Below are 14,321 nucleotides of genomic sequence, written 5' to 3'. Positions count from 1 at the left end.
AATATATAAAGTAAAATAGCAAAAGATACACCATTATAATGTTCCAGACATTAAGTGACCTGACAGCAACCTCAAAGTTAGTGACAGAATAGAGACAAGATCATTATGCTGAAGTTCAAATAACTCTCTAAACAAGGCACATAAAGGGGAGTCTAAGAAACCTCAGCAGCCTGAGTGACTGTTACCTACTTATTCCTCCCTGCTGCAGAAACAAAAATGAAGCACAAAATGACTTAGAGTTCAAACTACTCAAATAGATAAAGGCTTTAACACATAAGTCTATTTTAAGTGACACATAGCTCAAGTTTAAAAAACTGTGTGATCAAATATTTTTTCAATTCTCCACCCCTGAAGGACTTACCTTTGGCCTTAAGCTCTGACAGAAGACTCCCCGGGCCTTCATGCCCAATCAGATGGCCAAGGTAATGGCCAGGGTTTGATTTATAGTATTTCTGAAGGTCTGGTATAGGAAATGTGACATAAAGATTTCTAATGTCCTTAATAGGTACCACTTTATAAAGTTGCTGAGGAGAGAAACAAGCAAGGAGACCCATAAACAAAGGGAAACATTCACTGTATTCATCTCAGGAGCATGTATCATGTTCCCTTCACATACACACACACATTACAAACACATCTCCCAAACCTCAAAAGTATCTAAAACTTAGTGCAACACTTCAGCCATTCATGATAAAAACAAAGAAAACTAATTATCTCACAATTGCTTACAACTGCAACCAAATGTGCAACCTTTACTATAAACTATACAAAAGTACACTCAGCATGGAAAAGTGAGTGGAAAATCAATAAAGAAATATGGAATTTAACAGGGACATTGATAAAAGAGTAGTGAAGTCCACAATAACATTTAAAATATACACTCTGGATGGAAGACATAACTCTATACGTACCCGGAGATGCTCCTCCTGGAAAGGATGCTCAGGAAACTCTGGTATAGGGACATTTTTATTCTCTACTTCTGAAAATAACTTTACCACTAAGCAAGTCAGCTCATCCAAGGATTCTAGAGTAAAGAAACATTAGGAAAAACACAGTCATTATATAAGGAGTCCAACAAACTTTTTTTTTTTTAATATAGTTTGGGAGAGTCATGAATTATACAGGAAAATAGTTATAATGGTGTTATGATTTTTAATTTCAGAAAGAAAACAAATATTCATATATAAATTTTGAACTGTCACATGCTAGAAGCACCATTCTTATTAACGGAAGGGTTCAATCATGAATAAAATAAATCCTGTAACTGAAAACATATCTTAACATTTTACAGATTAAACTAAGCTAGAACTAAAAGATACATCAGATATTGAACACCTACAAAAATAAACATTCCACAAAAGTTTAAGGGACATAGAATTACACCTGCAAATTTTCTAGAGTGAAAGTAGCTTTGCCAAAACTTGAATTTTCTTTAGCCTCAGCTCATGTCCCGCACTTCAAGTACACTGTGAGCCAGGTCTGTCCTTAGCACACAAAAAACACACACCTGTGATCTGTTCAAGCACTTCTAATTTTCCATCCATTTTAATTTCAGTCTGTGACTGCAGTACTTTGCAAGAATTATAGAAAACTTTTTGCAGAAAGAATATGACGATGTGCATTAACTCACCCAAACTGACCTAAACTATTTCTGTTGAAATGCTGCCCTCAAAATTGCCTTCTGCCTCAAGAAATGCATTTTGGAGCACTTCTCACAGTGAGCATAAGACAAAAAAAGATTCTTCTGACAATTTTTTAGTGAAAGACTTCCAAGGATGGGAATTGGAAGAAAAAAACCATCATTTGCAAGGACATCTCAAAATACATTCTCAATTCTTCAAGTATTTCTAAAAGCAGTTACCTTGTAATGAAAACAATCCCAGTTAAAGTGAGAAAGTAGAATCTTTCCTGCCCAATATATGCAGGCTCCTACACTACACTACCAGAACTGTGCTGGGGAAAAAAACTAACAAAACAATATAAACCAAGAGGTTCACTATTTATTAAAATTTTGTGAACTGTATAGTATTCTATTAAAAGACACCGAATTTTATGAATATCAGCAAAATAAACATTCATTTATTCTTGCAGGGACAGTTTTCTTTAGTACAGATTTACAATTGCCAATGTGATTCTTATTGTAAAAGTTTCCACATAAAATTCCTCAGTGAACTTGCTCTTGATTAGATAAAAAGCTCACTTCCACTCGTACTCACCACCTAAGCATTACTGTGAAACACCATACAAATACTAGTCTGCCAGAACATTTTCAAAAAGCAAACAGTTTTCAACACACTATTATTAAGCCTTTGGCAAACTTATGTAAAACATCAGCTGTGGAACGTTCTAAGCAGTTGGAACCTCGATTTTTTTTCCATTTTTTAAAGTATATACATAAAGTCTTACTCAATCAGGAGAACTCACCTCTTCCTAAGACACAAATAGCCATTAAATTTGATGAATAATAAGTAGAATGGAATTTCAGCAGCTCTTGCCTTACATCTATTCCTTCTTGGGTTGGTCTAGTTTCCAGAGTGAACTTGTTCCCTGTAACATGAAAACAATTAACAATACATGATTTTTAACAATATTTAATGTTATGAACTTACAGATCAAAAAGAAATATATAAATTAATCAGTCTGCTTTCCTTAAGATGGATAACAAGAAAACTTGCACCATAATAAACATGTATGAAGAGGAAAATAAGAGAACTGTTACAGTTTGTCTTTAGCAATTTTATATAAACAATAATGCTGTGTATGTTACACAGAATGCCACTAGATAATTATATTCTGACAAACCTGTTCCAAATTTACTGAAGGGATGGTTGGGGTTTCCAGTAGCCTTCTCCAATTGAAATAACCTCCAGGCATCATTCATCAGATTCTTCTCATGCTCAGAATCAACAGCATTCACTTCCCTATCTTTGCAACTTTCATCAAACAGGGGGCACAGGAAAAACTGGGCAAATCTAAAGAGAAAAAATTTATTTCAAGTCAAGAATACTGTACATAAATTGTAACAGAAAAGTATAAAACTTGGTTCCTCCTGAAAACAGGTGAATACATTGTTTTTTCACGCAGAACTTACAAATTCTTTAACAGTTTTGACACTGATTTGATATCCTTATTTCTCAATTTCTTTGTTTATAAATGCAGACAACAACATGTTCATCATATAAGGTAGTACAAGAATCAAGGGCCTTACATCACAATTCCCACAGTGAAAATTTCTCCTATTCTGAGTTTTATTCAAGAGGCTCTTAATTTCACCAATCAAATAAGTCTTGTTAGACATCCAGGGAGAAGCCAAAGAGAAAACTCACTCTACCTCACTGGCTACACACCTTTCAATTTCTGTCCCCTCCCACAAAACACTGAGATTTCAGCAAGTTCCCTCTACTAAGAGCATCCTTAAATATTTCTAAACTTCACCCTTGTTTTGCTGTCAATAAGGATCCCATGGGAAGCACAGAATTTGATTGCAGCATCCCAGTGTTTGCACAATGTGCAAATTCGCGATCATATTTTGTGCCTCGCATTTCCAAAAATATTCAGTGTAAACACAACATTTAAACTTCAAAAATTCTGTTTTGATAAAGAACTCTCCTAGACGAAAAAAAATTGAGTAAGACTTTCAAACTGAAAAATACCTGGTTATCAATTTTAACAAAAGATGCTTTACCTTTTTTTAATATCATAATGATAGAACTATCAGAAAACTTTTACAGTAATAAATTCAAGTAGAACATCCATAAGAAAAATTTAAATACTAAAAAATGTGTTTACCTGTCCAGTGCACCTTCTAGATGTTCATGTGACACATCAAAGTAATAGTTGGTATGTTCACCACTTGTGAAAGCATTTGAGCTCCCAGCATGCTCACTGAGAAATTGGCTGTACTCATTCTCTTTTGGATATTTCTTGGTTCCCAGGAACAACATATGCTCACAAAAATGACTAAGCCCAGCAATGTTGGGGGGATCAGACAAGGATCCTGCAAGACGAAAAATTTCATGTAGCCATTCATAAGAATTAATACTAAAACATTAAGTCTTTTAAAGTACTCTGTATTACAGTATGCTGCTTCAGACATATCAATTATATCAATTCTGTGGCTGTAAGAAGACACTTGTGCAACTACAGTCAACTAAAATTAATCCTCAAAAAAATATTTTAAAAATTAGAATTAGTAACTGAACCAATTAGTGTCTCAAATTGCCTCTCCAGATCAGCTTCCACTTCCTTATACAGATGATTTTCAATTGAAGTCCATGACTCATAATCTGTAAAGACCTGGCAAATCACACTGTTCTGAAATCTATACCTTGACTTTAATAAATGCATTGTGTTAAGAGGCAGCAATTGCCAACCATAATTAGAGAGGTAATAATCCTGTGGTTTATAGGATGAGTGATAACCTGTAATTGCCTGAACACAAGCAGCTATGGATGACCAGCTAGTAGGTGTGAAGGCAAACAGATTAAAAGACAACAATGATTTGGAAGAATGGAAACAGAAAGGCAGAAGTGGGAGAGCGGGAGTCACATCTCTGAGTGTGCAGGAATGTGCAGTAGGACAGTGGAGATGAAGGCAACAGACCCTTCTCCTCCAGCACACATGCAGGAACTGGATGCTGCAGTTGGCTACCAATGTCACAGGACCTAAACAAAACCACATTTGGGATGCTCTGAACTAGATAATGATCTGCAACAGCCATCCCTGCAACAAAAAAGGCCAGCAGTTTTTGAAGTCCATCTATTACTTCTGCCCTAACACGAAGAGCAGCGAGAGCTCCCAACTACAGACATGGCAATTAGGTTATGCACACATTGCATCTTACCTTCCAATCAACTGAAAAACTACACAAGCTTGAGATATATCTCAGATATAAGAAAAGGCTTCCATTATTCCAAAGAGTCAAAGTGATTGCCTCCCCGTTCTATTTCCTATATTTCTGTTTGCACACATAGGCACCACTGAAGTTAGGGAGTGCCTCTCCAACTTCTCTAGCACTACAGCATTTTCTCACCTCTACACATCAACAACTTAGCATGAAAAAAATGTCTGAGATGACAGATGGAGCTGTCTGAAATAATTGCACTTGCCCCCACCCCTTTTCTGCTTACAAAAGATCTTTCATAACATGAAACTTAATGGTTAAAAGCAGTCTTTCAACTGACTGAGCTACACTTGAGTAAACAGAGTACAGAAAGAGCATTTAGCTCCAATAATTTTGAACTTGATGTGTCAAAGAATTAAATAAACTATAAATTACAATAAAAGGCTATGCTGCCAACTGCATACCACTCCTGTCAGTTAATTTGCATCAAGATACCAGAACTTGAAGCATTTTTATTAATGACATAATTAACACAATATGAATTGAATACCTATGTGGACATCAAGTGCTGCTGAGGACTTATCTGTGGTGGGGTCACTAATGAGAAGAGCTTTAATGCCATTTGCCAATTCCAGTCCACGATATTCTCGTTTATCCTCAGGTGATTTGATAATTTCATTTGTTATTCTCTTAATAGCTGGATTGTTCATTTTGTTGTTTGACTCCTTCCGAAACCTTAAAGAAAAAAGAAGAAATTTCTTATTATTTTCACTCAAGCATTGCTAATTTTTTAATATTATGTTAGACAATACAGGGCAATACCAACAGCTGGAAGTTCTATTACATGCAAAATTCACTGAATTTGCCTAAAATTCAGACCCTGAAAGATATTGCTGGTAAAACAAAAAATAAACCTTGAAGACCAAGAAACACAATAAAGATGTACATCACTTAATTAAGTGCTTCAAGTATCACATTAACTGTAATTGAAACAACCCAAACTTAATAATTTTTATCATAATCGAATAAGGGGTTGACATTTAAGTCAAATGAAGCATATACTGCTATCTCAAGTATACTTTCAAACTTCAATAAAGTATTTCATGTATCCGAATTGCTGATTATACTATAAGTGTTGTAGCTCTGATGGTCAAATAACAAAATTTTACTAACAGACCACTGGATTTGTACACTCAAGCAAGAAACAGTAACACTGTTTACAACAGAGCCACAAAAATACAAAGACTACAGAACTGCCATGATAAACAGGAATAGACTGGCTCACTTATTTAAACTCCTACCATTAATTTAACAGATGCTACAAGATACCCTTCTGACATGCTAAGAAAGTGTGACTGAATCTGAATGTCTCCAAGCAAAAGCTATAAACAGTATCAAATAACTTTTTCAAATGTGCAGTTCAATGCATTTTAGAAGGAAACATATAAAGTAGTAAAACATCATTCTCTCACTATGAAATACTTTAAAAAACAAATGTAATCACTAAACAGTAACCAAAATGCTGAATTTAAATTTAAATGTGTACACTCTCATTTAAACTGGTCATTTATCCACTAGTTTAACCCCCTGCTCAGGCTAATCCTGCTTGGAATGTCTATGGGCCTTCTTCCACTGAAAAAATGCATATACCATTGAAATACAAAGATTATTCCAAGCACCACATCTCTGTTTCTCTGCATCAACAGCACTGATACAAGCCACGCTAACAATTAAAAGATGCCTCCATATTCAGTTTTAAGAAATACTCTACTAAACTTAAGCTACTGTGTAAAATTTTTAAGTGAGTGTGGATACTTCTCATATATTAAAATCAGTAACTAAACTGTTCCTAATTGTTTTTCACTTGCACACATTGACAGATCTAAGCATGCAGGAGAACAAGGACATCCCTTAAGCTCCTGATTCCGTGTCTGCTAATGAATACCTATACCTTGGTTTTCAGCTAGAATATTCTATCTCTATAAGATACTAGCTGCCTGTCAGAAGACACATATATACTATAAGCTACTCGAGTTCTGGGGTTTTTTAAAATGTTATACAATTTCCTTAACATCTGATATCTCCTTGTTATTTCTATATCACATAACTAAGTCACAGAACTTTACTGTTTGTTCAGATGACTCATCTTTCCAATGTGATTCATCAAATTATGCAGCTATGAAACCTTATGAGATTTCAATTGGTGTCTCATAAAGCTGTACACCTCCACTTCATTTTATTATGATTCCCTACTTCTGCCTCCTTCATAGGCTACATCCAGCTTGGTAGTGAAATTCCAGTGCAGGAAAAAGCTACAATTTTCAAAAGGATGACATCAGTAATTAAGTCTTCAAGGACTGAAATTTGTATCTCCACCTTCACTGTTATTTCAGTGGGCATTGTGAATACAACATTCTCTAACTTCAAATGGGTTTGCATGATTACCTACAATTATTTTGCTGCAAAGTGAATCACAGCACCAGACAACTCGAATAAAAGCAAGGGCTGATCAACTATGCAGTACTCCTGGAAGGCAAATACGTCACAGGGACAAGACCAACACCTTCCTGCTTATGTGCAGTTCCTCCTCCTGATATGTTACTACAATACAAAAGTGAGAAGAAAAATTTTCACTTTAGAGAGACCTTCTATACCATTATGTTTTCTTAAGGAGTAAACTGTAAGACTCAATACTAAACATTCCCTCATACGACTGTTTTCCTGTGCAGCTTTTACGTAAGTGCAATTGCTTTATAAAATACCACAATCCATTCTTTCCCACCAGAATCCTAAAATTCTAAAAATCACTTTTTGACAATAGAACTGCTTTTAACCACAGGCAAAAAAAAAAAAAAAAAAAAAAAAGAAAACCAGAAATCCTGTACTTATTGAGAAGTAGCTTTATTTCTAAGAACATGTTCAGAAGCTGTCCTAAAAAGCTACAGCTACTTGCTGTACTGTCATTACAGCAAGCACTGGATGCTGCTGGTCAGTAGCAAAACAATTCTTCCACAAAGGAAGTGCTATGTTTATTGCAGAGCTAATAGTCTAACAAAAACATTAAATAGAAATATTGCCTCATTACTTTCATAAAGCAGAAGCAACAGAGAAAGATCTGATAAAGCCAAAATAGCTGGAACAATATGAAGCATTCCTGTGGCAGTGGAAATTCTTCCACTGGCTCAAAAATTACAGGTGGAAAGATTACAAAGGTAGAAAGAAAAAAAGAATAAGGATTTCTGAGCTGACAACAATGTCCCTATTCAATGAATAGGAAATATTCTTCCTCCTCATCAAAACTATTTCACTTGTACATTTAAAACCAACACTGAATTTTCAATTACATAACTTCTAGTGAAATTATATTCTATTCTTTGAGGTTCCATTTTTGTAATCATTTCCAGGCAGGCAGTCCCTTGGAAGGCTCTCTGGGGATGCCAGGTTTCACCTGCAAACAGAGTATTACAGAGTGGGATTAAGTGATATATGATTCTGCTTCACTATTTTAATCTCTCAGAGTTATTTTAGCAAAGTTACTTTAATTAAAAATTAGCCTGTGTAGTCAAATCTAAGTCCAATGTTTGAACAATTAAAGGACCATATTTGAAAACCAATTAACAGAAACTCCTGAGGGCTGCTTCAATGCAAGAATGTGACTAGCTAATAAAAATATGACCCCCAAGGCACAAACTCCAAAGAGCTTCTCAAGTTTTTTTTTTTTTGTCATGACATTATGCACACACTGAAGTCAAGTACTAGTACACAGGTCTGCTCCAGATGAAAGACAAGTTACCATCTCAGCAGGTTTTGATGCTTTCTTTCTATCAGTTGTCTTAAAATTGATGTTTGCTTCAAGTTTTTATGCAACTAATTGCTTACCATTTACCAGAGTGAAGTGAAACCTGCACTGAGTGAGAACCTCTGTTCTGTCCTGCAAGGGAGTTACCATTGGTAACATGTTCTCTGTGCTGTTTACTAATCCATCTTGGTTTACATGAAGACTTCTCCAGCTGCCAATGTATGGAGTGAAAGAAGCGCTGTATGCTTTGGCAGGAGGCCCAGTGCTGCAGAACTACAGCCAGAGTTTTCTCACCTCTTACAAGGATGACAGCACCAAACTGAGCACTCTGGAGGAGTCCATGAACTTCTTCAATCACAAGCTCAAGGCTTTGCAACAACCAAGTAAATCTGCATTCTTGCACCCCTCTTTTTTGTCTCCAGCACCTACTCCTGATCATGAGCAGTAGAATTATGCTAGCAGTAAAACAATCAGGAATCTGGCTACTCTTAACATTTCCATTCACCTGTATAATAATTTTTATTTTAGACTAAACAGGAAAGTAAAATCAATTCATGTTGAACATTACCAAAAAGGATTCTTCAGGAGACTATCCATACTTTTTCAGGTTACATGTTCATCAATTGTTCTTTTAGACACTTAGAGATTAAAATACCTCATGATTCAACATCCATAAAGCATCAGTCTTGCGCTGCCATGAAGCTAGAGAATGTATGAGATCCCAGCACATTCCTGATACTGATCTAAATAATTCTGATTGCATGCACAGGCAGACAGACTGCGTAACGTGCTCAAAACACTAAGATGTTTTATCACTTTTAAACTCATCAGGAATTCAGCCTACTACTTCATACACAAAAGGTCCAACTACAAAGCCCCACAATGATTTAATCAGTGTTCCCAAGTTATTAACAACTAATCACACCAAATCAGGCAAGTCTGAAGATGATGAATATTTATAAGGTTTTGTTATGTAGTTCATTTTGAAGAAATTCTAAAGTCTCACTACAATTAAAGCATTTTCAGAACCTCAGTCTGCCGCTTTTTGCCAAGTCTGTAACTGACTCCAAAAATTCCCTCCTAATGATGGTGGTCAGGGCAGCGGCCTGCCATGCTCTTGTTTCCCAGAGTCCAGCTTCTACAACTTCTAGATCACAGCGATAAAACTTGGTCTGCCACAGGCTGCACTGCCAACGTGACAGCAGAAACACTGGTGTGTAACACCGGTGTACAGGAATTACCAGTGGTATTAATGAGACCACACCACGTGTGACCTTGGTTAAAATAAGGGCCCTCCCTGGAAGTTTCACATGTGAAATCAGGGCCCAGCTGAGTAACTGGCCTGATAATTACAATGAGGCGCTGGCCAAACGAGATGGCATATACAATCAGACACCATAAAGCTAGTTTACTGCCCTACATCTACAGTCCTTAACTTGACCATTCCACAGTTTCCAAAGCACTGGGTAAAAAAAGTCAAACTAAAAGGCAGGACCTTATACAATTTGATGCTACACAGAGTAATAAAGGATAACAAGGTTTTCTTAATCTCTTAATTACTTGAGCTTAGTTTTCCTATGTCCTCAAAAATTGCCCCAAACAATTCATCCAAAACTCCAAAGTAAATAATCTCTGACCACATTCACCAGAAATAGAACAATTAATCTTTCCCTAACAATTCTTTGCTTCAATATTTTACAGAATTCCAAAAGAGTTTTGAAGCGTTCGATTATTTGGAAGACCTGGGGGATGGGGGGGCGGGTAAGTAAAATTATCTGGTCTTAATCTTTAGATATCATTAAAATATAGTATCATTAAAATTTTCACACATCTGGCATAGTAATTTGGCTTACATCAGTATTTTCAAATTGCATGTTAAGAACATGACTGATCAGACTAGTTTCTGTGCTACGTGACCAACTGCTTCAAAGCATATTTTACAGATTTTCCTAAGAAATGTACTCATTAATTCAATTAATTGCTTTATTCAAAGAATACTTGCAGACCAGGGATTCTCATTGTCTCTTCCTCCCCATGACATTTTTCTTCCATCACCCTACAGTTGCAAGGCTTGCTCCACAACCCCAGGACAGCGTTGGTGTCTAGCATGTGGCTCTGTGCACATGGCGGGAAATGTTAAACTGAATGCTACAGGAGAGATCTCTGCTTTATTCTAACTGTGTTCTGATGTGTATTTCATAGATTTTATGTGCAAGTAGCACATCAGATTGCCCAAAACTCTCTGTAAAGCCAACTCACTTAATGCTTTATGCTACCATCTGTCTTATACACTCAAAAAGAAAAATTTGCGAGGTTTGAATTAAAAAAACAAAACAAGATGAGATTAAAACTTCAGTTGTACTGCATAACAACAAGAAATTCACAGAAAGATGAGAGAACTGGCAAGAAAATCTGATCTAGCAACAAAAACAGAGAGAATTCAGAATTCTGAAGAATTAACAGCACTGTAATCCCACATTAAAAACAACTGTTCATCTAACACTAGGGCTTTGACATGAGAAACAAACCCATAACAATGAGCAGTTTACAAGAGTCAGCGGTGTGTTTCAACAAATGAAGTTCACCTATTCTGTAGTTTAGTTTTTACTATTTTGGACGATTCTGGTTCTACTGTTAAAATTATAAATAAACTCTGAGCTCTACTGCATTCATTTCCATATCAATTGTTCAGGCAAGCTATAGTTCTTACTCATTCCAAAAACAAGGTGCAGAAGGCAAGATTTTAATAGAAGGCTGTAGTGGAGCAACTTTCAAACAAGATCCATCAAAAATCACCTTATTACATACATACAGTACTATGTGGTAAGAACATTTTAGCAACTTACAGGCATCATAAAAGGTGAAAGCAAAGATACTCACTGACAGATCATGCATATACAAATAGACAACCAGACACAAAACTGATCAAAGCAATTTCTCTAGATTTTTATTATGAACTTTTTGATCTCTATGCTGTTAGAAGACTGGACACCAAGGTTACTACAAAAACATCAAATACAACAGAATTAATATATTAAAAATGGTATACCCCATTGCCATCAACTCCACATGCCATTTCTGAAGTGGTCTGACTGTACTTTTAGTAAATGACTTCAACAATAACCAGCAATAACCCTTAGAGCTAGGAGCCTAATACTTTCTAGTACAGAGAAACACCAGAGGTAAGGAACTTCTTGTCCCTTCCCTCTTTCTTCTGACTCTTACAGGGGAGGGGAGTGCTTCTGTATTCATGTGCAAAAAAAGTTATATACTTTACACTTCAATCAATTCCCAAAGGGGAATTTCAACCAAGGGATTAGACCACGGCCTTACACTGGCTGAAGACAAAAAGCAGAAAGCAAGCAAAAATAGCAGGCAAACATAAGAATCCTTCTAGGGACTTCCCAAATAGAATAGATCATTTTAATTCTGTACATCAGATGAAAAGAAGGTAAATTGTAAATGAGAAAATATCTGCTACTTGACATAAAGATGAAAGTTAAAAATGCTACGAAAATAAAAAGTTCAAGCATGAACAAAATACAGAGATGGAAACAGGGAACATGTAACTGAAGAAAAAGATTCCTGATTTTCACATCTCAAAAAAATTATCGCACGAAAGAACTATGCCTGCTCTTATTTCATTATCATTTATGTAAATCCTAATTCACAATTAAAATTAAATGGATGATTAAATCATGGTTGTAGGCAGTATGAAAACACAACAGGCCTACTCACATACATAAAGTTCAGTCCAAATACTGCATATATTCACATGCATAAAGAGGAGTAATCTAACAAGACAAACTACAGCCAGAGAAAAGCATTGGCTTTTCTCCACACTGTGGATTACCTTTACAATTCTGAAGCATAAATGCCAATAATGAACAGTAACAGTGCATCCGAATTTTGACACTCGAGCGCCGACAGTATGAGTCATCATAACTCACTTTTTTCCCCGAAAAGATGCTACTTTTGACGTCTCTAACTCGTGCAGTGTCAAAGATAGGTTTGGCTACTAAGGTAATAGATACAGTGTTAATTAAAGAAAGAAAACAACTCAGCCTTTGTCCCTGACCCTAGCTCCCTTCCCGGAGAAACTTTGCCGAGTTGTTACGCAGTTTAAATTGCCCCTAAAAGTGAGCCGTGCCAAGCCTCCCGCCCGCTCCTCCCTTGATCGAGGTTAGTCGCGCTCTCTCCACCGGAGCTGGTGACTCCGGTAACGCAAACACTCAATAACGAGCCCCGCACAATGCCACTGCCTGATAACTCGTCAGAAACTGAAGAGGCCGCTCCCATCAAGTTTGGGTAACTAAGAGCAGCCTCTTCTTAAAGATTTTAAACTTTTTTTCTTTTTTTTTTCATAATTATGCCTTAGGAAGACACGGCAAGTTAAGTAACACGACAATTCACGGAGGTTTTTTGAGAAGGAAGAACAAAGCAAGCCCCCGGGCAACGAAAGCCACACGGCTGATGACCAAGCCTGCTTTGTCAAAGGAGGTGAAGCTGCAAACACCGGAGTACGTCAGTGCGGGCTCTCCCGGGCAGCAGAGCAGGACACAAGGCAGGGCTCAGGCCTCCTCGGCACACACGGCCCCGCCGCCCCCATCTCGCCCACCGCCTGCCCGAAAAGCTCCGGCGCCAGCCCCGCTCCGCGGCCCGACCTCCCCGGGCTCCCCGCTGCACTCGGGGCAGGGCGGGCGCTCCCCTGGACTCACAAGGTGCCCCCGCCCGGCCGCGCCGCCGCCTCTTACACAACACCGTGGGGGCTCTCCGGCCTCACGGCCCCGGGGCACACGGCCCCGGGTCACAAAGCCCCGGGACCCGCGGCCCTGTCCCGGTCCCGCCGCACTCGCATCGTACCCGAAAGAGCTCCGCCGCCAGCCCTGAGGGAAGGAGCGCGAGGCCGGGGCGGCCCAGGGGCGCGTCCAGCCCGGCAGAGCCCGGCTCAGCACAGGGAACAGCCGCTGCCGCATATCCCTGGCGGCCCCGCCGCCAGCGCCGGCCTTTCCCCGCCGCCGCCGCCGCCCGGGCCGGCTCCGCTCGCCTCAGCACGCGCCGCTCCCCGGCGCCATGTTCTCCGCCCGCCTCCCCCCGCCGCCCGGCCAATCCCTCCCGGCGCCCGCGGGGTCCCGTCCGCCCTCCGCGCCCGGGCCTGGCGGGACCCGTACCTTGGGGTGCCGGGAGCTGCCGCCTCTGCCGCCGGGAGGGCCGGGGCTGCGGCTGCGGCTGAGGAGGGGGCCGGGGGCCTCTGGGAGGAGGCGGAGGCGGTGGAGGGGGTGGGTGGCTGGGCGGGGAGCCGGGGCGACACTCGCCGCGGCGGGGGGGCCGCGCCCGGCGGAGGCGGACGGGGCTGCGGCGCGAAGGGCGGCGGGGCGGCCCCGGGCTGCACCCGCGGAGGGACGGTGGCGCAGCCCGCCCGCTTCCTGGTGGCCGCGCTCCGCGTCCCTGGCGGCGTTCGCCAAGACAAAAGGTAATTAGACGCCTCGTAATTTGAGCACAGTGGGTGCAGTGCCGTCCTGAGAGGCAGAGATTTCGGGTGTCAAAATCCTCTGTCCCCCAGGGAGAGGTCGCCCTCCGGCAGCTCTCCTTCCTTCGGGCGCTCCCCTTGGAGCCCGCTGGCCGCCACTCACCTGCCGTGGAGCTCTGCGGCCCCGCCGCGCCGGACACAGGACTCGC

At 39.7% G+C, this 14,321-nt stretch overlaps 1 protein-coding gene across 4 annotated transcripts in view; it reads right to left on the bottom strand.

Annotated features, from left to right (window-relative positions):
• The window catches only part of IDE (insulin degrading enzyme), a 50,810-nt gene extending 36,897 nt beyond the window's left edge, over window positions 1–13,913 (bottom strand). For 2 of the 4 annotated variants that reach the window (XM_084210825.1, XM_084210826.1), the window contains exons 1-7: window positions 13,506–13,721; window positions 5,394–5,578; window positions 3,790–3,997; window positions 2,803–2,972; window positions 2,425–2,547; window positions 912–1,024; window positions 362–524 (exon numbers count right to left, since the gene is read on the bottom strand). In XM_084210825.1, the coding sequence (XP_084066951.1) occupies window positions 362–524; window positions 912–1,024; window positions 2,425–2,547; window positions 2,803–2,972; window positions 3,790–3,997; window positions 5,394–5,578; window positions 13,506–13,618 (1,075 nt within the window). In that variant the 5' untranslated portion in view covers window positions 13,619–13,721. Of the gene's footprint in view, window positions 1–361; window positions 525–911; window positions 1,025–2,424; window positions 2,548–2,802; window positions 2,973–3,789; window positions 3,998–5,393; window positions 5,579–7,292; window positions 7,445–13,505; window positions 13,722–13,813 lie in introns of those variants that run through there. The other 2 variants (XM_084210828.1, XM_084210827.1) reach the window with 2 other exon arrangements.
• Between the last annotated feature and the right edge of the window lie 408 nt (window positions 13,914–14,321).

Source organism: Fringilla coelebs, assembly GCF_963513975.1.
Source record: "Fringilla coelebs genome assembly, chromosome: 8".
In the NCBI taxonomy this organism is placed as follows: domain Eukaryota; kingdom Metazoa; phylum Chordata; class Aves; order Passeriformes; family Fringillidae; genus Fringilla; species Fringilla coelebs.
This window is presented reverse-complemented; position numbering and strand designations above follow the sequence as displayed.